Here is a 24,855-nt window from a genome sequence, read left to right as displayed (position 1 = left end):
GAACATTGATTGAATGTGGACAGTAGTGTGGCTCAGGGGGTACAGATGGTAATGAACCTCTACTGGGAGGTGTGTTAGATCCTACCTCCTCTCAAAGCGCTTGTCTACAGCCTTACTTGTGCCCTAAGATTTTGTATGAGGCTGAATTAAAGAGTAATTTGCTAATAAATTTCATTGAAAAAAATTAATGTAGTCTAATCATCTATGGTGTGATTTTTGCTCAATGCCTTTAGTCATATTTACAGTTAAGAATGGGAAGGAGGGCTGGTGAGATGACTCAGTGGGTAAGAGCACCCGACTGCTCTTCCGAAGGTCCGGAGTTCAAATCCCAGCAACCACATGGTGGCTCACAACCATCCTTAACAAGATCTGACTCCCTCTTCTGGAGTGTCTGAAGATAGCTATAGTGTACTTACATATAATAAATAAATAAATAAATAAATCTTTAAAAAAAAATAAAAAAAAAAAGAATGGGAAGGAAAGTACAGAAAGGTCTGAAAATAAGATTTTGATTAAAATAGGAATTGAATCAAAGTAGGGTTGTTAAGAGATTAATTACTAAAAAGAAGCCAAGTATTTTATACAAATAAGAAAAATGACTTGATGCCACCTCAGGAATCGTTGTGACCCATCTACTGCAGCCCCACAGGTGAAAATGTGTTTGCTGAACCCAAGGCACTCTGCTCACATGGGGCTTCCTTGTCCTCCATGGCACCCCCTGTTTTTTTGAGACAAGGTTTCTGTGTATTTTCTGTATAGTCCTGGCACTCTGTAGTCCAGGATGGGCTCAAAAGTATTTAGTATTTGTCTTAGTAGGTTTGGTCAGGCTTTCTATCTCTGCATTTCTTTAGGAATAAATATATTACTCAATACCATAGTGTGCTAGAAATATGTAAACTTGTTTTTTTTCCTTTTCCAAGAGTTTCTCTGTGTAGTCCTGGTTGTCCTGGAAATTGCTCTGTACACCAGGCTGGCCTCAAACTCACAGAAATCTGCCTGATTCTAGGAGTGCCCCCACCCCCATGATGGCACCGCAGGGAACTGAGTGGGAGTAAGGGGTGCAGCAGAGTTAAAGGAAGTATCTTGGGAAATTTACCTTGTCTGCTTCCAGTCTAAAATGATGTGAGCTGTAGCACCACACCCTCATACTGGAAAGAAATCTCTGAAACCATAAGCAAAATAAATTTGTCCTGTTTGTAAGTTTTTGTTAGGCATTCTGTCACAGTAATGAGGACGCTAATACACTATAGTCTACAACTATTCTCAATTACTATGAAAGGGATTTAAATGCTCTTATTCATCAAGAAACTAACAGAAGTTATTCAAATTAGAACATTTGAAACTTCTAAAATTTTCAGTAAATTTTATTTTAATCAAATCAAACTTACACTTTAAAGAGCTTCCCTATTCTCCATTAATAATGGTTAGTCTTATATGAAAAAGAAAACAAAAACTCCAGTACTTAGTAATAAATTGTATTTTAATAGAAACATAGCTTATACCTTCATTGAAAAAGCAGTTTATTATAAACAACACTTATACACAAAACCAAATAATGTTGATATTATAGTTCTAAAAACCATCTTGGTTTATCTGAAGAGTCAGGATGCAACCTCCACAGTAATGGCCTCACACTTGCCGGTGTCTTGGTCTGTGCACGTCACCTGTAAAGATCCATCCCTAAGACAGACAAAAAACCATGCTTCATAAGCACAGCTCCTACAAACACCAAGTCTCTGAGGAGGGCTTGGACACTTTCAAAAGTTTATTAAGATAAATTACACACAAGCTCAGTGTCTTTAAATTTGGCATGTGCCTTTTTCTAGGAGGCTCTTAGATTTACTTCTAGACCTCTGAGATCATAGCTATATTCCCTGGAAATCCAAGACGATAAGCGTTTTAAGACTTTACAAAGCTCAAGACAGGCCATGCCAACTTCAAAGCCAGGCTATGGCAAGCCCACTCTAATGAGTTCGATATTCTTTCTAAATATGGTTTACAGACTCTAAAGTCAATGAGAAACTTTTCCTTGAAATAAACAATGACAAGATGGCCTTGCTAGAAAACAAATGGCACCAGCTGAATTTAACTAGGAACACATTTCCTGGAGTTTTCCCATAGAGATGAAAAGGGACAACAGAAGACCCACAAGGCTGCTAATTATTCAATACACACTTTTTTCAAAAATAGAAACTCTCACTAGGAAAACAATTGCAGCATCTTAACAAATGATTTGCCTAGAATGATAATTTTGCCAAGCTCCAAAAGGACCAAGTTTCAGAGAATCTTCATAATATTGGAAACACTTCATTTTGTACCTTTTCATAGTAAGAACAGCTAATATATCACGCAATCCATTTTCTTTTTTATCTAAGTCCTGGAGTACAACCTGTTTGTGCAAAAACAAAACAAACAAACAAAGGTAATTCAGGACTTTTTTATTGTAAAGGATCAAGGCTCTAACGAAAACAAACCTTTTAAACTAGGGCAGCTTTCAACTATCTTACCATTTAGGGAGAATTCAGAAATTAAGGAGTTAGGCCTTAAGAGGCTTCTATCTCCTTTGGAAGGAGGATTGAAGACAATTAAAACATCTGTCCCTCTTTTATGTCATATCCAATTAACATTATTGTTGCTGAGAAGCACTGCCCTCAAAAACATAGACGATTTTGACGGTAAGTAAGTCATTACCACGGTAGCATGGATTACCCACGGCACACTCTCCGTGTATACTCGGACTGCTATCCATTTCAAAGAAATACACAGAGTTTTTGGGTAACATTTGTCAGCATGAGATATTATGAAAGTCTGTAATTTCTTAGTTCTGAAAGATAGATGTTCCAATACACCCAGTTAGAAGTTTGGCGTTGTGTCTTGGACTCTGCCAAGATTAAGTTTAATGATTTTACAAGTCCCTGTCCTGTGACCCACTTGGAAAGGGTGTGTGAACAGATGGGAGCACAGAAACGTTCTCTTCCCAGCTTGGCTCCATATATCTTCTGTGATTTTCTTTTTCTTTCTTTTTTTTCTTTTTCCAAGGCAGGGTTCCTGCATGTAGCCCTGGCTGTCCTCAAACTCCCTGAGATCGGCCTGCCTCTGCCTCCTGAGTGCTGGGATTAAAGGCGTGCGCCACCCACTACTGCCCAGCCTGCAATTTTCTTTTCACAAAATTCTTTTTTCTAGTCATTTTGTGTGCACACGTGCGAGCCTTGACAGGTGTGTAAAGGTCAGAGGACAACTTGAGGCAGGCAGTTCTGTTTGAACATTACCTCATACGGCATCTGGTATTTACCAAACCGAAAAATCTTTTCTCCTCCCAGTTGCCAAAGCATAGAAAAGCAGTGTGCACACCAAATGGTTTCATTCTTATTGTTTCAGCAATTATTTCTTCTCACTTTCAAAACACGAGTAAGTAGCAGCAGCTTAGTTTTAAGAATTACCAGAGTACATATATTTTGTGTTAATGGAGATGTTAACTGAATTGACTTCAGGAGGAAAAGTGAAATATTTGCCTGAGACAAAGTTGTAATGTCCAGTTTTATATATTTACCTGTGCAAACTTGGCCTCCTCTTTAGCGGAGTTCTTCCCCTCAGACTCATAGAGTTCGAGGCAAACAGAAGACACACTCCCAGGGGCCTGCAGGGTGTGCTGTCTTCGGGCTGGCAGCGGAGTCCCAGAGGGAAACAGTACTGTGAATCTGTCGGCACCTGACTCATCCACTCCCTAAGAGTCAGCAAAGCAAGAAGGGCACGGGGATTTTTATCTTTCAACTGAAAACAGCCCGTTACTCCTGCTGTAATGGAAATACATAGTCCTCGCCGACACTCTGGAAGGTGGCAGAGAGAAAAAACAGGTACCACTCCCAGTCCCACCTCCCTGTGTTTAACTACATACTGACACACAGTTCTCTCTACATATGCTAGAAGCTGGTGTTTAAAATTGTATTTTCATAGGAAATCAACATGTCCCATAGATATTAAGTGACACAACATAAAGAACCCATACAATAATTACTAGTTCTTACTGTACTTGTTACAGGGCTTATTACATGTTATAAGATGAATGAAACTTACAGCAATTGTAGTAAACTTATGTAAATGCATGGAAAACTAAACACACCTTAACTAAAATATCCTTGGCTGAACACTCTATCATGACCGAGTCATCCCCTGCGGTGCTCTCTTTCCCAACAAGAATCCCGGCTTCTATGGCTGCACCAATAGGGATGACCTCATCTGGAGGGATAGAGTTGAGGAGGTCCACGGCTGGGAAGAGGTCTTTAATCAGCTGCTGCAGCTTTGGGATTCTTGAAGATCCACCACACAGCACCACCTAGAACACGCAGGATAGGATGAGCCATCCCTACCACACGAGACCATGTCCGACATAACATTACAATATACAGTGGGCTTCGGCGCTTTTTCTCTCAACACAGACACAGAATCACATAAATATAGCACAGCAATAGATACCGGGCTTATGACTCATACGGTACAGTTTAATCATATAGTCAATTGAACAGAAGTAATTAATATTCTCTATTATCCCAACATTTTTAAAGAAATGTGTATATACATTACATCATTTTTGTAACCAGTATCGTTAATGTCTTCATAAGAAAACAACACCATAGATTTTTTTTGCCTCTACCATGGAAAACTAGCAAGGGCCTTAAGAAGAAAAGATGTTTATGTTTGTATGAAATGTTAAGCTCTTGGTCTGCCATCTGAGTAAATCTCATCTCTGAAGAACTTCGTATCAAACTACTCTGTAAAGCCCTTGGATTTCTCTGACCCATCCAACCACCATCCCAGTCTCTGGATATGCAGAGTGCTGAACACACACAGCCTGGGAAGGGAGATTGGTGTCGGCTGCTTATGTAATCTTTTAATGAAGGCTTCTCCAAATTCAACGTTCCTGAAGCCCAGTTAGAGCACGGGTGCTCTTGAGTTTGTGGAACGAGACAGGGACCACACCAACCTGCAGGGGAGGGGTGAAAAGACCAGTTTTGTTTGTTTTTTAATGTGGGTTTGCCTTTAGGTTTGCCAATGGAGGAGCTAGAGAAAGCACCCAAGGAGCTAAAGGGATCTGCAACCCTATAGGTGGAACAACAATATAAACTAACCAGTACCCCGCCTGGAGCTCGTGTCTCTAGCTGCATATATATCAAAAGATGGCCTAGTCGGCCATCACTGGAAAGAGAGGCCCATTGGACATGCAAACTTTATATGCCCCAGTACAGGGGAACGCCAGGGCCAAGAAGTGGGAGTGGGTGGGTAGGGGAGTGAGGGGGGTATAGGGGACGTTTGGGATAGCACTGGAAATGTAAATGAAGAAAATACCTAATTTAAAAAAAAAAGAAAAATTTTCCTAAAATTTTTGATTCTAATAAATACAGAACAAAAATGTAGAATTAAAAAAAAATCTCATATTCAACAAAAAGCTATATTAGTAAACTGTAAGCTAACATAATTCAACAAAAAATTATTAGTAAACTGTTAAGTTCCCCCATGGGTCCCCCCACCCAAAAATAAATCCCTGGAAAATTTGGGCTTTTAATGCTTTATTTTCAGATGAAAAGTACACAGTGGCACGGTGAATGCTGACAGTAGACAGTCAGCTCCCGAGAAACTAGGTTTCAGTTCACGGCACACACCACCCTAGCCATGGTGCTAAGTACCTGTTCTTACTACTGTAATATCAGGGTTTTATAAAATAAAACATCTGCACGTGTAGATAGACAGTGCCTACCATGTAGGGCTTCTGTGAGGATTAAACGTTTTCATGCCTATAAAGCCTAATTGTCCACTGCCTTTCTCTGTAAGAGGATAGGCCTCATGTCAGGCCTGTCTAGGACCCTAACTGTATACACTGTCATACTACATAGAAACTGAAGCATTAGAGGTAGCAGACGTCCTCAAATGCCCATCCTCTTTCAGGAGTCCACGGGCCAGAACTGCTCTGGCTGTTCCTTTAACCTACATCCTGTGACTGTGAAGCCAGGGTAGCAGCCATGGCAGCAGAGCTCCAGCCACAGTCTGCTAGTCACTCGGCCCGGAGCCTACTACAGCAAGGGCAGCGGACGAAAGGCAGGTATGGCTTTTTAAATTCTTAAAAGCCTATATCCACAGCAACAGTCTAAGGCTTAAGAATCCAACAATTTAAACAATTCAGAGTTATGCTGCAGTGATTGTTAAATGACAGTGCCCCAAAGGGAACCGATACTAACTGACCACCCACAGTATGTTTCCGGATGTTCCCTGGCTGACAGGAGCCCTCAGAATCAGCTACCCCATTTACCTCTACAGTGAAGTATTGCCTCCATCTCATAAGAGAGAAAATAAGATGCACACAAGAAAGCCGCCATGGCACAGCTATTTGTTTCCACCGAACTTAAACAATGCCCCAGAGGGACACCAGAACTTGAGGGAGCTGAGGCAACTTTTGAAGCTCCCACGTGGCCTGCCCCTAGGTTACAGAAGAGTAACCTAGGCTTGGGGAACAGCAGGCAATGTGGTAGAGTTGCCTGCAAGTGCACAGGGAGATCCAGGGAGGCAGATATCATCTCTGCTGGTGAGGGTTTTCCCACGATGCAGCTGCCCTGAGTTGCCTATGTTCCTATAAGTCATCCTCCAAATCCTGCTTCTACACCTCACTAATTTCAAGATCTTCACGAAATTACTTCATCTCTGCACTTGAGTGTCTCTCTTATCAAGCTGGGGCAGATGACAGGACCTACCTCAGAGCTGGTGGTCACTGGCCAGCAAGCACACGTGCTGCTGCACAGGACATACTTCAGATGTGTCTGCCTCACATGTAGATAAACACTGGGAGGGAACTAGTCTGGTTCTTGTTTGTGTGAGTGTGTGTGTGTGTGTGTGTGTGTGTGAAGAAACAGAAAATACACACACACATGAGTTCACCAGATCATTAAACATTAACAAAAGTTCCAAAACATAAATATTTTCCTACACCGTTATTCCCTAAGTTTTAAATTTGAAATTTTCCCAGAAGAAATAGGGGAGAGATGAAGGATTACCTTGTTGATATCATCTGCTGTGAATCCAGTCTGGCGCAAGAGCTCCCGGATTGCTTCTGTACATTTGTTAAAAAGCGGAGAACAGAGCAGCTCAAATCTTGCTCTGCAGGCAGACATGAACACGGGATGGAGAAGAGGGCAGAGCAAACACTGAGTGCAGTCTGGCTTCTTGGACGACTACCTGATCCCTCAAGAACTGGTTTGCATGTTATCAGATACTTTATATGTGTATGTGTGTCCCCGAGTTATTCACCGACACATCTGAAGATAGTTATATCTAATTCAAAGGGAGGGCCATTCTGCTCATGACTGACCCGTAAGCATCCATAAACTAGCACAGAAGATATGCAACTCTACGGCATGCCCGACAGTAAATCCACTAGCACAACTGATGGGCCGCTTCGCTCTCGTGTGCAAGCTTTCACAGGCATTCCCAGTTACATGCCTTTACACCTGAGATCCCGTCACAGCAACATGGAGTCTGCACTAAGAAAGCTGCATATTGACATGGAGCATTGACACACATCTATCCACGAAAGCTGGACTGCTTCATTTCACTCAGTCTTTTTAAAGTTACAAGAAAAACCCAGAAATCCCCATTAAACTCATAGCAAGTTCTGCAACTGCCAAAAGTGCCGGTTGGCTTCTCATATGCTCGTGTACTATTTACTGTTTGTTTGTCCATGTCCACATGGTGCATACACACACAGAGGTAGATAAACACCTTTACCCGCTGAGACACGTTGCTGACCTTCACTTGATTTCTTAAATGCAAGTGAGAGTGATTTTAAATTTTCTTGCCTACAAATACTAAATACTTTATGGTTGAAAATGTTGATAAATTCCTTTTACACAGATATGAATAAGCAAACACACAGTGTGTGAACAGCCTCAGCACTAAGGCATCCTAGAAATAGAAACAACATGAAGATTCTCAACCTTTGAAGAGACTTCAAGGCACTTTCATACATCTGTCCTTTGGGCTACACTAAAGAGCTAGCCACTAGCCACAGAGGCTCCTCGGGAAGTATCTGTAATGTTTCCCTTCATCCAACATGACTTTAATTTAAGCATCACGGAGCAGGATTTTCAGAATAGCCAAGGGAAGGAAAGAGGCTGTTTTATGAAAAAAGATCGAGGAGAAGATGCCTAAAACCAGGCAAGAGAATCCATGAGAGCCGGTGACTACCTATGCTTCAAAGTGCTGTGTTGTCAGATTTGGGGAAATTGCAACAGGCTAACGAGTTGTTGCTAGTAAACGTTCAACGGGAGAGGCTAATCATTGGCCCTTGGGTTTAGGGGTAAAGATGCAATCACTTGTAAGCCGTGTCGGGTCATTTAAAAGACAAGTCTATTAAACACAATTTTATTTTAAGTCTGTTTGTTAAATATCATAAAGATCGTTAAAACATAAAATATTGGTTAGAGACGTCGTAGCTCAGTTGGTTGAGGGCTTGGTTAGCACGTATGCAGTCCTGGGCTCTCCTACTGCACAAAGTGGCGCTGTGGCGCATGCCTGCAGTCCCAGTACTAGGGAAGTAAATACAGAGGCCATCCTCCACTACTGTGAGTTTAAGGCTAGCCTGGGCTACATGAGACCCTGTCTCAAAATGCAAAACAAAGGGTTGAAGAGATGGCTCAGTGGGCAAGAGCTCTTGCCTGGCTAGGGTGAGTCCCCAGCACCCATATAACAAACTGGGCACGGCGGCATGTGCCTGCAGTGCCAGCACTGGGAAGGTAAGAGGGGGGACTGCTGATAGCTTCCACTCCCTGGCCAGCCAGCCTAGCCAGAACAGCAAGCACAGACAACTATCAATCTTGAGTAAAGAGTAAAAACTACATAGTAAGAACTTTGGAATCAAACTGTAGCAGCTATTTAGTCTTAAAAAATGAGCTCCAAATCTGAAGACAGCGATGTTCCCTCACCACAGATAAGCAAGGAAAGAAAGGAAAGCTGAGCACTGGAGAATCACCACGGAGCAGCTAAACTTCTGGGCTTCAGTTTTACCTGGACACATTGCAATCAAAGTCTTGACCTTCATACAAGGAATCTACAAAGCAGTTGGCACTTCCCAAGGTTGACAGAGAATGCTTGGCCACTTCAGCACTGTTCATCAATTTCATCATGGCTCGGGCATTTCCTCTCACATCGTATTTGAACAACCTAAAAAGAGAACATTTGAAGTTTAAAGGTCCTAGGGCATTTACAATGTAATGTCACCAAATTCTAAACACCATTATGGCAATGATAATCAAGTAATAGCAACATGGCTTCAATGCTGTTAAACTTTTCTACCCATATTGCCTGGGTCCTTTCAGGGAAAAAGTGTTTTTACACGACTTTGAACGGCTTTACTAAGTAACCATGAGAAGCTGGTCTTTGGTCTGAGAGTCTATAGCAGACAAGCCAATCAGACCAGAGATGATGGGTCTCCACCCCCCCCTTTACAGTCACCACAGTGTAATTAAGTAATGACCAACTGTTTTGTCAAGCAATACCTTTATAATAAAAAGCAGCACATTTTTATTCCATGTGGGAAATCACCCTTTAAAAAATAAAAATTAAAAACCAAGCTGTCCTCAACTTGAGTGTCCCCGAGTGTCCTCTGCCGTGCCTTGCAGGTGCTGAGGCTACAAATGTCCCCGCCATGCCTGGCTTAAAAGGTGCACGGCTGGCACAGCCTCTACTTCTGAGGACACTATAATTTACAGATGAAGACACCTGGTTTCCACAAGAAACCTTTGTCTCAGAATAGCTCAATACACTGGGACTAAAGAGAAGGCTCAGCTGTTAAAAGTGTGTCAGACCAGAGTTCAGTTCCTCTATAAGAGGCTGCTACCTCCCCAGCCACAGAAATCTTAAACAAAGGAAAGAAAAATAAATAAATAAAAGGACAAGTTTAAATTGTCAAAATAAACCAAGGAAGAAACCCTTGAAGTGAAATCTTGATCAAACTGGACTGGATACTCACCTCTGGAACTCCGAAGCCAGGTACTGTGCTAAGGTGTCTGTGAAATGTGCGCCCCCTATGTTGTCACTGGTTTTTGTGGAAAGGACCCGATACATCCCACTGTTAACTTCCATGACACTGAGCGATAAGGACGTTCCTCCAAGCTTAAACACCAAAACATTGCTTCAAGAGAGAAAAAAAATGGGTAACCCATCTGAGAATCACATCATCTTAAAGCCAGACTGTACTTTTGAAGCCATTTGTTTGAATCGTTTATGAGGGCTGGAGAGGTGGCTCAGCAGGTAAGAGCACTGGCTGCTTTTCCAGGGGACCAGGGTTCAATTCCCAGCAACCACAGTGTGGCTCACAACTATCTGTAATGTGATCGGATGCTATCTTCAGGCATGCAGGTGCTCATATACATAAAAAAAAATAAATGAAACGATAATGAAGAAAGTCTACAACCCAGATGAGTCATCGGCTTGTGTCCGGTCACCCGTGCTGGACCAAGCCTTGAACTTACAATCTTCTGAAACTAAATGAAAGCTCCTTTCAGTCAGTTAACTGGAGAATCTATTTTTCTGAGTGACTAGGTTTGAAAACACTAAGTTTTCAAAGTAAATCAAACAAGGGTTTCATGATTATTATAAATCTGAAAAGAATTAAATACAGCTATCCTGTAAGAATTTTGTAAGTTAATACAACATAGCTTATGGATCCAACCCAGGACAGTAGAAACCAGCTCCCCCATCATGTATTTAAATATATATCAGGACTTATAATTTCTAATATTTTTACATTAATCTGGTTTACCTCAAAATAATTTCCTAGTAATTTATACACATTAGTTTCTTTGACCATGAGATATTTGGACAGGGTCCAACTATTTGGAAAGGTTAACCCTGTATCTAAATGAATTTCTCTAACGTGTGGTCATCAACTCTGTTAACGGAACACCAGCTGTCTCTAAACAACATGTCTAAACACTGGGAGTGAGATCAACGGTGGGACTACTCCACAATTAGCCAATCTCCACAACGAAATGAAGTCACAGGAGACACTCAGCCACTCCTTCCCTGCTTTCCCATCTCCGCTGCTCAGCATGATGGGAGGCGAGAATTTCCTGTGTGAAGGTTGGCACCATGCGGCTGGGCTGCTAGAGTCCTACTGAAAGCCGGAGATCTGGGGTTTACCTCTTCCCAGTAGGGTGGTCTTGTCCGATCCCATAAGCAAGGAGAGCTGCAGACGGCTCATGGATCAGTCGAAGCACGTTAAATCCAGCGGCTCCAGCTGCCTCCCTGTGAGAACAATTTGCTCTCAATGAATCGTGGGTCACAACATACCCAGCCCTGCACTTGTAGCTGTGCTGAAGGGCTCATGCACTGGCAAACGATCCTCCAGAAGACATAGCTCGGGGAAGCAGAACCCATGGAAAGGAAGTGACCAGAACCGACTTTCTGTTTAAAAACGCACTGTTCAGAGCCAGTGTTTTTTTTATAAAATGGTTTGCATTTATATTGAGTAAGAAAAAAAAAAACAAAAAACCAACAACCTGTTAGAGCTATGGGTGGTTCAGTCAGTAAATAACCCTTCTACCCAAGCCTGAGGATCTAGCTTTCAATCTCCAGCACCCACATAAAACAAAGGTGTGGGGGTGCGTGTCTGTAACTTCAGTGCTGGGGCAGGGTGTGTGTCACACGCACATATGCATTTGCATGATCAAGTCAGGTGGCAGGGCAAGATCCTTGATAACCAGACAGCCCAGGAAAATGGTAAGTGCCAGGATCAGTGAGAGAGCCTGTCTCACGAGATAAATAAGGTAGACTGACAGAGGATACCTGTCGGGCCCTCTGGCCTCCAAAGTCCCAGCAGATGCATATGCACCACACACGTGCAGATACACACAAACAGAAAGAAATGCAAAAGATAGCTCTCAAAAGGATCTATTTTTTTTTTTAAGGTTCACTTCTTCTGGGGAGTCTCTAGGCCCTGAAAGTCTAGGAGCAGTACCTGGCCTCCATATTGCTCAGAACATTCTCCTGACTCAATGAGCACACTGCCAGGATTAGAGTTAGTTCTGGGAGGTCAGAGCCACACCCACGCACCCCTGTGCACTGTATCTGAATACACTGGACCTTATGAGGTAAAAAACATCAGTAATTTTTGACTGAATAAAGAAATCGAATAAATGCCCATGATTACAAATGTTAGAAAGTAATAAAATGTCTGGAACATTATGGAAATGTTCAATTTCTTTCCTCTGGGCACACAGCAGTTTTCTGCTTACCAAAGCACAGGCAGAACTGTACAGAGTAGAGTAAGGACCCGCAAGGTAAGAATCGCATCGCATGTCACCTATGAGGGCAGAATCTACGTTCTTTGGTTTCGATGTTAAACTAAAATAATAGTCTAGTCTCAGAAATCCTTTCCCAAAGTCTGTCATTTAGACAAAAGCCAGCATCCGCTCAGGGACTTAGGAAAATAACTTCTACCCAATAAAAAGAAGTGGCTCCTTATCTCGGGCTCTTCCAATGACATAGCCTGTGGGGCCTAATAGTACATCAAGGTCTACGCTGGCTTCTAGGCTCTGTCACACACTTCAAAGCTGGCTCATGGGTTCCCTTCCTCTCAGGTACATGTTTCCCTTAAAGCCTTGGGAAGCCCCTCCTTCCCTCTGCTTTTCCCAGGGACAACCTCAATGGTTCTGAATAAACTTCCCTTTTACCTATGAAGCTGCTATTTTGGTTTCTTTACAGCACCCATTTCATTCAATAATTACTTTTTTAAAAAAAAATAACATTCTTATGTACTTCCCATATAAGCCTCAACGACATGAGACAGGCAATATGATGCCTGAACAACAATTTAATAACCTGGTAGTAAAACAGCTCCCATCACAACAGCAAGAGGACACACAACATCAATGACATTACCATGAAATAATGTGCTGCCTAAGCTATGTCCGAAGATAACGTCATAGTCTATTACTGAGTGTGATCTGTATTTCTTTTAACGAACCACGTTAAGACAGTTACACTTACCCCAGAGCAGACTTCTGCTCTTCTCCAAAGTCAAATGGAACAGTGACAACCACGTCATTTGCATCTGAGCCCAGGACAGAATGCGCTGTTTCTGTACATTCCAGAGCAAACACAAATACATGTATCGTAATGACACACGCTAAGCAATAAAGCTCTTCCTAGCCTCCTAAGCCTGAGATTTTCTCACCAGAGGTCCAGGTTCTGCCCGCCCTCCACTCCCTCCTGTGGCCCTTGGGTTATTCAGTGATTCCTGTGGGTCTCTTGATGGACACAGACCAGGTACTGTCCAAGAGCTTGGCTCTTCAGCTTTGGGCTGTCAAAATGTAGACATGAGGCTGGGTCCAAAGAACTAGTTTCAAATTCATTTATGAGACGAGACCCTTTGTAAGGACTACCTTGCCTCTCAAGATTCCTTGGGAGACAGAGGCAGGCGGAGTTCTGAGTTGGAGGCCAGCCTGGTCTACAGAGTGAGTTCCAGGACAGCCAGGGCTACACAGAGAAACCCTGTCTCAAAACAAAAACAAAAAAAAGTGTTTCTCTGAGTAGCCCTGGCTGTCCTAGAACTCACTGTGTAGACCAGGCTGGTCTCGAACTCCCACATGAGCCACCACCCGGGAATTAGGATTCTTAACTGGCAGACTCTAGGTAAATATCCCCAAGTTTAAAATAAAACTGAAATTGTATACAGCCCTGGTCCCAGGCATTTCAAGCATGACCTGTCCTTTCAGGGAAAGTTAAGGTCAGACCCAAGCAAAGTCTAACTGCTAACTTGTGGAACTGCTCACTGTTTCCCCTCACATCTTTGTGTGTGTGTGTGTGTGTGTGTAACTCAAGTAGGCCAAAATGGGCAGCCAGCAGGCCCCAAGCATACATCTGTCTCCAGCTCCTCAGCACTGGGAACCGCTGTCCCCACTCTTTTAAGGGATCATTTAAAGTTATCAGTCAGGTGTTGGAGAGGTGGCTCAGTGGTTAAGGGCATGCACTGGTTTCCCAGAGGGCCTGAGTTCAATTCCCAGCATCCACCTCAAGCAGCTCACAACTGCTTCTAATTCCAGTTTCAGGGGATGTTTCTAACCTCAGGCAATGCACAGACACATACACAGGTACATGTAAATAAATGATAAATATTTTTAAGAAATCGCAAAACAAAATAAAGTAAGTTATTAACTTCTGAGCAGTACCTTTCATTTTACTGAATATCAGTCTGGCAACATCTTCTGGATTAACAAGTTTTGTTTCTTCTCCTGTATCTATTTCATACCGCAACTTCCCATTTTTTTCAATGACCTAAAAAATTATAATTATATCAAATATAGAATAATTTAAATAAAACTTTAGATGAGTCTCAGTTTAACACTCTATGTCATGACTGTTAGTAATTAATCTTTGAATAAGGGGGAGAGAGTAAAGGAACCATACTTACTAAGCATTTACTTTCTGAGATGTATTTCTGAGCTTGTGGATCTGCTGAGCTGTTCATAGGGAAATATAAAGATATCTCTGCATTAAAAAATTAATATTGTAGACACAGAAGGTGAAGTCTGTACTTTTCACCCCACTGAACAGATAAAGAATATGCCAACAAAATTATTAAGCTGCTCAATAACTCAGAAGCTTGAATTCAATGGAGGGTTTACAACAGCTGTAATTCTTATTCATCATATTTGAAAGTATTAATTTTCTTGTTCAGACCTTGAATTTGAACACAGTCAATGATTTTTTGTTTTTTTGTTTTTCGAGACAGGGTTTCTCTGTGTAGCCCTGGCTGTCCTGGAACTTACTCTGTAGACCAGGCTGGCCTTGAACTCAGAAATCCACCTGTCTCTGCCTCCCAAGTGCTGGGATTAAAGGCGTGCGCCACCACGCCCGGCACAGTCAATGATCTTATACCCTCCGTTTTCATACCTACAATCCTGAAGACCCAACCAACTGAGATACAAAGGAATTTTGTAACACTAACCTCAGAGTAAATACCTAACCCACATTTGTTGCTTGGTTTTTAAAATTAATGCCCAACACCAAATTGAGCAAAAGTATGAGCACTGTATATAGAAAGCTATACTCTAGGTATACATACACTAAGATATTATAGATTAATGCCTCAAACAAAATACCAAATAACTACAGGTATAAAATTAAAAAGGGGGCATATTACTAAGATGTTAATACCAATGGATGCATCTCTCACTATTTTCCAACTTACCACCCATTTAGGCCTTATAATACCAAGTGGGACTGCATTACTAGGTGTGCATCATTTCAGAGACATGTACAGAGGGGGCTTACACTGGGGTGTACCAGGAGTCACTTACAGGCTAATAGGGACAAAGCCAGGACTGGACCCCAGCTACACCTCAGCAGCCTTCTGCTAACAAGGTAAATGACAACTCTGTTCTGTTCCTCAAAGAACTCTGATCCTTGGCTTAATTTCACATAGGGACTAAAATGCAAGTCTGTACCTTTCTAGTAGACTCCCAAGGAGCTGTGGCATTTCTCTACACAGAGTCCTAAAAGTTTAATAGGAGCTGAAAATTAATAGTGGACAACAGAGGGCCAGGAGTCATTTGAGAACCTTGACCTCTGCCATCTAAGAATAGACTCATTTGGTTTCGAACTCTGGAATCACATGCAGGTTCATCTTACCTTTCTTGTATCACCGAAAAATTAATTTGAGAACAAATTAGTAGAGACCAGAGGTAGGAAGCTTGCCCCAAGTGTCACAGCTAATTAATGATGTAATTGGCCAACAACCAGACCTACAGTGTAGGGCTTAGGAAATGTTTTTTTCATATTTCCTGGCCTTCATTTTTTCCAAACTATATGGACCTCATCCTAGATATTATAAGGGAGGGTAGAAAAAAAAAAAGACAAAACATCTCCAGAGTAGGAATTTGTACCATTGCCCTAAGTTCCACATAATTCTCATGTGTTCAGAACAGAATTTAACTGGCCTGGAATATCTACTGACTGTAGAGAGTGTAAGTTATTAACTGATAACATAGGGTTATTTTCAAGAAAGGTATTTTCTGGAATTGATTGAATTTTAGAAATTCATTTCTTAGCTGTCATGCAGAGAGGGCTTCTTCATCTGGGTATAGGATGCACACGTAGGCGGTGTGTGTGTGTGTGTGTGTGTGGGGTAACATACATAACTAGCACAGGTAGACACAGAGGAAGCAGGATGGAAGTGACAAAGGATCAGTTACCATGAGAAAGAAGTACACAAACCCACAACTCCACACCAGTCAAAACTTTTATTTGTCTACAGCAGGATTAAGTTACATGACAAAGATGGGCGGCTGGTCTACACAGCACCTGGTTCACACCATGCCCTGCAGGAGGAGTCTAGGCTCCCATTGCACCACAAGCTCTTACCAGCATCCCAGCAATGCATGCCCACCTTATCCTCAAGTATCTCTTACGGTGGCCCTGGGTTTGGCAACACCTGTGCTCCCATGCTGCGGGTTCTCCTTCCCCACTCCTGGTACACCCCAGTGTCTACAAATCTAACTGAACATCCGTTCATCTGTGCACTGGTCCTCACAACACCCCTGTGAGGTAGGTAGGACGGGCAATCGTTAGGTTCCATTTCAAGGAAGAACCTGAGTTACAGAATGGTGAAAGGGAGGAGGCAGCTTGATGGAGGAGGCAGCTTGATGGAGGAGGTAGCTTGATGGAGGAGGTAGCTTGATGGAGGAGGTACTGGGTTAGGGCTAAAGCTCAGGCAGGACTCCAGCCTGCCTTCCTGCACATGGCCTGCACCGTGCAGTCTCCTCTACCACTTTGCATGTTTTCCTAACAGCTCTTCAGGACCTTGAGATTTATTTCCTTATTTTGTTTACTCTGCCTATCAGGGTTTCCAAGATACCTCAACTTTAACCCCATCTCTGCTCCAGCCTGTCTCCCACGTCAGGTAGATGTCCAACCACACACTGCCACCATTAGATCCTTACTAGGTAGTTAAATACTTTTCTGTTGTTTCCAGAATACTATGGTCTACATTAGCTTTATTTGGTTACAACAGATATGCACTTTCTATATCATGGTCTCAAACAAAAGAAAACACACACTTATATATCCACTTCAAGGAAAGAAAGGCATCAGTGGGTGTCCATCCAGTACAATACTTAGAGCTCTCACCAGCATAGTGATAAATGTCCACACTATAGAGGGTGCCTTTAAATACAGCCATAAACAGTATTTCAAACGTACATTAACAGCCACTGCCTGAAAATACTATAAATAGCTCACCTCATTTTTACCTTTACCATATTATTTAAAATTCTAGAACTGAAAGATACTATAAAAATGTAGTAGACATTCCTCAACTTGGAGATAAAAGAAATCGAGGCACAGAAAGGGTAAGTGTTGCCCCCAGTGCCAGCAGCTGTGGCGGGTGGGGGCTGGAGTTGGGCGGTCTAGCCAGATTCCAGCGGAACTTCACAACACCACGGAACTCCACAACACCACGCTGCTCAGGCAGCCAGCACTCACTCTACAGCTTGCTCTTTGCCACCCACTCCTGGTTCCATGAGGTCCCACCATTTTTTTGTTTTGTTTTTGTCCTTTCCTTTACTAATTCAAATGTCCAGCTTCCACTAAGCCCCTGACTACAATGTGACACTCCCCCGCCCTACTCCAAAATCCCAAAGCTCTCCCAACACCTGTTCATTTTCTCCCCGGCTTCTGAGTGGCATTTAAATCCGCAAGAGTCTTATCTGTGATTCTAGAGTTTTACAAGACTCAGTCAGAACCAGTTCAGTGAAGGCCAACAACCTCGCAGGGCTGGGTTTACTGTCACCACCTCCTCTCCAGGACACGTGCCTGGGTCAGGGAGTGTACTTGCTCGGGGCGTGAGCTTAAAGAGAGCTATCTGTGGGCAGAGGTCTTTACCACTTCCAGCATTCTCCAGGCTGAAGAGCAAAGGGAGCTGCTCTCTATCACCTCAGGCACTAACCCTACCAACTCTTGGTTACGTCACTTGGAAAAAAGTTCCTCTGAATCTAGGCTTGCCCTCAATTACATGGTAGGGCCCAAACAAAACACGCACTAACAGAAGCAAAGTCAATCAGCCACAAGCTATTGGAAATGGATTGATGCAAATGCATTAATCCAAATTATTTCCATGTTCAAATGGCAACCACAATGTAAACACACAATTTATGCATTTAAAGAGCCTCAGATAATACTAAATGCAAAGAATTTACTTACATTTTCTACTTCATAAAAGTCACTATTTTACCTCATCAAAATCTATCAATATGAGACAATTACCTCCCACAGTGCTCAAATAGAAGCTCATCTCTAGAGACCAGGAACTAGTAAAATGAAAGAGAGAAAGCTGGTTGGACTAAGGGGTGCTTGCTAGTAGGTAGGTCAGGGATACAGCAGTGAAAATGTAAGAGACAAAGACACAAATGCAATTGTGCCTAGACTAGCGAGCCACAGAGAGATGTAAGAAGTTGAGACCTCTATCTAAGAGGCCAACAAATTAAACAGATACAGACTCAAGCAATGAGGTCACAGGACACTGCTATACCTGTGTATGCTGTAAACGAATGTGCTTACCCCACTCCCCTTAGCCAAGGGCAAATGCATTAATAACTTACATTATACAGTGCTTTCAAACCTTTTCACATCTATAAACTACTTGATCCTCACAACAACCCTGTGAGGTAGGCAGGGCAGGGATGACTACTGATCTGCCTTGACAGATGAGACCATGGTAGAGGTAAAGAAAATTGCCCCACACCGTGAGGAAGCTAGAACAAACTAGCCCTTGGATTTGATTCCTTCTGGTTTCTACCAGGCCACTCTCTCATTCCTCAAGGGCCTTTCCATTAGTGGAGAATCTTAGGAAAAAGGACTCACTACTCCTCTGCGTATTAACAGTTCATCTGCTCCTTTTGTCTGAAGACACAGAAAGGAGCCAGGGTTCCAGAAGGTGGTTGTTAGAAACAGACTTGTACCAGTTTGGGAAAGGTGTCCATTCAATCAGTTCCTAGCTTTTGGTATTTGAAATCAACCTCTGAAGCAACTTCTCAAGCCCTAGCTGGAAAGCCCCAGTTGCTTCTTCCACTGCTGTGGCCAAGCGTCTGACTGCGACGACAGCATCCCTGCGCAGCTCATTGGCAGTGTCTTGCTGGGCACTGGCCTCCTCACCAATAGCAATCAACCTGTCCAGCTTCGCTTCCTCTATCTTGGAGAGTTCTCTCGCCAACCTCCTGTTTTCTGCCAACTCAGCTGCAATGGTCCTGGCCACTGAGCGCCTTCTTCGCCTGGCCCACCTTGGAGAGGGCTCCCTGGTCAGAGGTCTATCCCCACCAGAGAGAAAAGCAACCCTTGAGGAAGAGCCTGGAGGCTGTGGTGTGGAGGCTGCCCCAGGAGGGTTGCGGCTGGTGCTGGTGCAGGGACTCCACTCCCTCGACACACCCAGTCTGGTCATGGGGTTGCTTTGACAGGGGGCAACTGCACCTCTGAAAAGGTGGTGGGAGCTGCTGTAGCTGGGGGTCCCTTGAGAGCACCCTGAAAAACAAAGCCACAGCGTTGCAGAAAGGACATTCCTGCTAAGGGAATGCTTGGCAAAGCCACAGTGCTGCAGAGAGGACATTCCTGCTAAGGGAATGCCTGCAGACAGACAGCAGCAGAGCTGAGACACAAAAATATGTAATTCTTGGGAAGGCCTCTTTCCACAAGGGGATAAAAGGGAAATGATTCTGTAATGTGGACATTTTGGCTTCTTTAACCAGCTATAAAAATGGCAGTGTATTCTCCAAGACGCTTTTCATGTGGCTGTCCTACTCACAGCCCCTCCCCCCATATATTCCTAAGTACCCATTCCAAATAATGCCTAAAGCCAGACAAGTCACTCAGGGTTGGAGCACCTGCCTAGCATGCACAAATAATGCCCAAACTAGGATGCTTTGAAAGACCATGTCTTTACGTGTGAAGAGTTTGACTATATACCAGGGTCATAGGTAAAAAATTGGAGTACTATATTTAGAGAGAGGGCTCAATGAGACAGAAATGAGAGTTATGCTCAAGAGAGCGCTATCCAATCTTTTAACACTATCTAGGACCAAGTGACTCTAAGACCCAGTCCCTCTCATGCTTGGGAATTACCTGCACCCAAGGAGTCATCCCAGGAGCCCTCAAGGTCACTTGTGGCTTCTTGTGTCTGGTCACTGATTCTTAGGTGATAATCCTCATTTGATTCCTTAACTGTTTGCAAAATATGCTGATGACAAGCTGCCTGTATCCTTTTCGTTTCCCGAATGCTGGTGCCCTCTTGCCCTGGCTTGTCAGAGGCTACCAAATTCTGATCACAGTGCTTGGCCCAAGCAGCAGCCTCCATTAAGTTGTCTGGGTCAGTCACTATCTGGTTTCGAAGAAGATGATCCAACGTATCATAAAATGGGCAGTGCGGTGGATCCCCCATACTTGTGGCATGGGCAACGTAGGCCTTTAAATACAATGCCTTCAGAACTTTAAACTTGGAGCGGCACTGGCGTTCAGTGCGGCGGAAGCCCTCCTGCTGCATTCGCCTAGACACGGCCTGATAGACATCTGCATTGTGATGCCTAGTCTGGAGGCGCTGGATGTACTCTGCCTCACCTAGGATGGAGAGAAGAGTTCGTGTCTCCTGTCTGGACCAACGGATGCCCACACTGCTATTGGTGGTTGCCATGGTGGGCAGGGAATGAAGGCTACTGAAGCAAGCTCCCGGGCAGCAGGGCACAGCTTTCGAGGCGTGGGGAAGCTCTGGGTGTTCTCAGCATGTTTCCAGGAGCCTGCTGGTTCTTTCCCCCCAGGGCACTCTGCTGAGAAGGCAGGTCTGAGGACCACACTCCTGGCTGGAAGGCCACAGGGGAACGAGAGTTACAGCGCAGGTGTGAGGATCATCCTGGCAGCAAGAGAAGCCGTGCTACCTGTGTGTAGATTCCGCGGCATATGGTCAAGACTTTGGGAGTTCATCCACCCATGGGAAGTGATGGACTGTGGGTTTAATGGCTTGATAACAAAAGGACTCGCTCTTCTACAAGGGCTAAACGCATCCATGGCTGAGACCCGAGATAACCATGGCTTGTTAGGTCTAGAAGGAAACAACCCGACCATGAGGCAGCTAACTCAAGAGAAGTCCTAGCAGGGCCGTGGCCTCGGGGTCTGTCTGAATGGCACTGGCCTTTTACTGACTGCATCCATTTACTGTGGTGTGCCTGTGTGTTACCCATTGGACTCACTGGCGCATTCTTACTAAAAGGACTTAACCTTCAAGGCCAGAAAAGCAAGCTTAAGCTGGTCTGCTGATACAAAGTACTTAAAGTGACAGTTCTGGAGGCATAAAGGAAACAAATCCAAACACTACTGGCTTCGAGAGGATCCATACAGAAGGGTTCTCTGTCTTGACTGAATCAACATTAGTGTTCTGGTTGCAATGCTCAACTATAGTCTTGTAGGACAGTATCACTGACAGAAACGGTGAATCTAATAATATACTGATCGCCTTCATTCTCTCACAGGAAACTAAAATTATCTCCAAAGAGGGAAGGTTACTTAACAATTCCTGGCTCCTCAATGACTCTGGCTTCGAGATCTTTCACATATCCCCATTTATGATTCAAAACATTTTATGCCTTTTTTTTTTTTGGTTTTTTTTTGGGACAGGGTTTCTCTGTGTAGCCCTGGCTGTCCTGGAACTCACTCTGTAGACCAGGCTGGCCTTGAACTCAGAAATCCATCTGCCTCTGCCTCCTGAGTGCTGGGATTAAAGGTGTGCGCCACCACGCCTGGCTGCTAATTTATTTTTTAATATGCTTACCAGTACATTTTAATATGCTTAATAATACCTACCAACATTAATGAATATAGGATTATAATCATCACACAAAAACACCTGAGTTCATTCTTTAACACAGTGATATCAAGTTCAGTGTAAGCAGTCAAGAGCTCATGAAATAAACATGCCTATGTAAATGAAATATTCAATCTAATTAACAATCTCCAAGTTTTATATTCAACACAAGGAAATGCCTAATATTTACATCCTACTTAAATGAAGTAGAAAAGGCAGAAGGGAGCTAAGGATTAGAAGTCCCAACCTGCAGGCTTATCTAATTCACCACTGTAATTTGGGAAAGTCACAAATTCCGGGCGCCTTGACCTCCTGATACCTGGCCGACCAGTTTTTATGGGGATGAAGAGGATTCAATGGCATCATAGATGTGAAAACACTCAAACATCGCCAAGCACCACACTCCAGAGGAAATGAAAGGGCCCTAGTTATTAGGATAATCTATGATTCGAAGAGATGGAAGTCTGGGGAAGCAAGCCTCTGGAATCTTCTAATTAAAGTCGTAACAGAGAACTGACCTGCTTCTTAAGATATAATTAAACTGTTTCTCCAACGATTACATTTGTGAGTCAACTGGAAAAGTCAGTTCCCAGAAAGTGTCACAAAGGGCCCAAGGAGGAAAATCAATAGTAGCTGTAGAAATTATGACCAGTGATAAAGAGATTTTACAAAACTCAACCACCATGCAGAGAAATCTTCAAAGTCCAACGAAATGATTCTAGTTCACTCAGTTCAAGGAGATATAAGAATGCAAAAAGCCCAAAGAACCTCTTGTGACTGGCATAAATGACTAGAAGTGAGTGCTGGCATTCACTAATACGATCAGGCCTGTCAGCAAGAAGCAAACTTCTGAACAAACCCCCTGGGGCTCTCCCTAAAGAAACCGCCATTAAATAGTCTGCAGTGTCTCTCGTCTCCTTAGCATTCTGCCCAGAATGTGCAAGCATGGTTTGTCTGTTTGGCTACCACACCTTAAAGTACTTTATGCCATACCTTCTGCCAAGGATCTGTTTCACTTTCACTACTGTGCTTGAAACATGTCTTATTCTACTTTGTTTTGCTGCCAGTCCAACCACCTGAAAAAGAACTGCACATTAACAGCAATGCTTAAGACTCTGCATTATTTTCAAGAACCACCGACGAGAGTGCTCGACCGTACCTGTTCACGTTCCGAGTAAGCAACAATGGCTGGTGTGACTCTATCCCCAGCATCATTAGCAACCACATCGGCCCGGCCATCCTAAGGAAAGATGTGAGAGGGTTAGTTCTCTCACACTGGAATGCACAATCTCATTGACTATACCTGCAGGTTGTAATGGAATTTTAGAAATGCCATTGTATCTGGCATTCACTCAGGTGCCTGAGTGACACCCATTCAGGCCTTAAAGTCATCTTCTGTAAATAATCAGTGATTGGGATCTATGGGGTTGCTCTTCCTTTGGGAATTTCAAAGCCTTTGCATAACCTCAGTAGCAAGACATTCTTGGCAAACCAGGAATTTTTGCAGTGGTTGATAATTGCTTAGGCAATGGGTCCTTCAGACAACTAGATCAGAGAAGTGATGGTATTCAGTAATTGACTTGCCAAAAGGCCTTTCTTCGTAACAATCAATAAAAGCACAAGGCTACCAGAGTTCAGTCCTCAGTCTACTTCACCTTGCAAAACCTTACTAGGTTGGCAGTGTCTCTCTTTCTTAGATTGTCCCTCATAAACTGGTCTTTTAACTGCCACTGTTTGTTCATTATAGTTTAATAAAAGGCTTCTTCTAGTCCATGCATTTTCCCGTTTAGTTCTGCGCAGTAAGCTGGATCAAATGTATACGACATTCTATACCTAGCAAGCATGGTTACACGACTCTCCCACAAATACAGCTTTTCCGCCTGCTTTCCTACAAACGAAGTAGCTACTCCCCTGGGACTTTCCTGATAAATCATATGAGACTTAAAACCGAAAATAGCATCGGGTAAATTCCAATTGTTCCTCCTCCATCGATATCCAGGAGGAAAAAGCCATAGTTCCTTGTCAAGTTCTCAGTTCTAGAATCAAGTGTGTACAGCAAGAGTCAGTTCTTAACTAGGAACCCTTCTCGAGGGCAGTTACAAAGTGCTCTGGTTGCTCAGAAATTCCAAATACCTCCCACCTCCCGGAACCCCGAACCCGTGACCTCTTAGGGACTCTGTGGTCAGTTGTCACTAGGACCTCTCTGGCATCCAGGGGGTCCTGACATCCAGGTTTGTTCTAGGCGTCTTTACAAGAACGATGTCCCCCGCCCCGAGGACTCCAGGCATCCTGGGGCCCTGACGTCTTTTGAACTCTTCTGGGCGTCCTATGGCTCGGTCTCCTAAGTGCACCCTGCAGGCTTGAGGCCTTTTCGTCCCTAAAACTCCTCAAAGCAGCCAAGACGTCCAGGATACCCTGGAGTATCCAAGATCCCGTTCTCCGCATCCACCCTCCACACAGCGTGCTTGGCCTTGGAGGGAGAGGCGAGAACCCGCAACATTGCCACTTGCTTGCACGCACAGTTCCCGGGCCGATGACCCGGAGCCCAGAAAACAGGGTGGCCGCCACGAAACCCGGAGACGGCTTCCCAGGCTCACCTTGTAGACAGCCACACAGGCTGATGTGCAGCCCAGGTGCACGCCGATCGCCGCCATAAGGCGGCGGTGACCACGGCAGCTCAACGAAGGACCCTTCAGCAGCTTCAGCTAGCTTCCTCGGAACAAGCCCATCAGGCACTGCGGAGACTTCACGTTCCCGCCCGCCTACTGCGTCCGGTCTGCCGCGCCGGCCTCCCAAGTCGCAGCCAATCAACATAAGGATGCCGCTTTTCATCAGAACGGTTAGCCAATAGTTTTAGCGCATCACTCCGCGCTCCTTGGGACCCCGGCGTAGACGCTGGTCCGCTCAAGCTCAAGCCGGAAAGGCCCGGAAGAGGGTCATTAGCTCCTCCCTCTCCTGAGCGCCGTTCATCA

General features: G+C 43.8%; 2 protein-coding genes across 5 annotated transcripts; both read right to left on the bottom strand.

Moving 5' to 3' along the window:
* Window positions 1–1,468: 1,468 nt before the first annotated feature.
* Window positions 1,469–24,815, bottom strand: Hspa14 (heat shock protein family A (Hsp70) member 14). Of its 4 annotated transcripts, XM_021152357.3 has the most exons (14): window positions 24,481–24,814; window positions 23,043–23,123; window positions 22,877–22,959; window positions 14,456–14,504; window positions 14,214–14,319; window positions 13,033–13,123; window positions 11,185–11,289; window positions 10,013–10,174; window positions 9,049–9,204; window positions 7,041–7,143; window positions 4,121–4,333; window positions 3,551–3,724; window positions 2,319–2,389; window positions 1,469–1,680 (listed from the first exon to the last, which is right to left on the bottom strand). In XM_021152357.3, the coding sequence occupies exons 1-14, from the start codon at window positions 24,535–24,537 to the stop codon at window positions 1,602–1,604; spliced, it is 1,530 nt and encodes a 509-aa protein (XP_021008016.1). In that variant the 5' UTR covers window positions 24,538–24,814; the 3' UTR covers window positions 1,469–1,601. The 4 variants fall into 4 exon arrangements, with proteins under 4 accessions (XP_021008016.1, XP_029329941.1, XP_085691351.1 ...); XM_029474081.2 differs by lacking the exon at window positions 22,877–22,959; XM_085835224.1 differs by lacking the exon at window positions 1,469–1,680 and having other exon boundaries at window positions 1,695–2,389; window positions 24,481–24,815.
* On the bottom strand, window positions 15,888–22,868 carry Msantd7 (Myb/SANT DNA binding domain containing 7). Its single transcript, XM_029474082.2, has 2 exons — window positions 20,155–22,868; window positions 15,888–19,557 (listed from the first exon to the last, which is right to left on the bottom strand). The coding sequence occupies exons 1-2, from the start codon at window positions 20,717–20,719 to the stop codon at window positions 19,034–19,036; spliced, it is 1,089 nt and encodes a 362-aa protein (XP_029329942.1). The 5' UTR covers window positions 20,720–22,868; the 3' UTR covers window positions 15,888–19,033.
* Window positions 24,816–24,855: the final 40 nt, after the last annotated feature.

This window comes from Mus caroli, unplaced genomic scaffold (genome assembly GCF_978045245.1).
Source record: "Mus caroli unplaced genomic scaffold, Mus_caroli_1 scaffold_2, whole genome shotgun sequence".
Classification (NCBI taxonomy): domain Eukaryota; kingdom Metazoa; phylum Chordata; class Mammalia; order Rodentia; family Muridae; genus Mus; species Mus caroli.
This window is presented reverse-complemented; position numbering and strand designations above follow the sequence as displayed.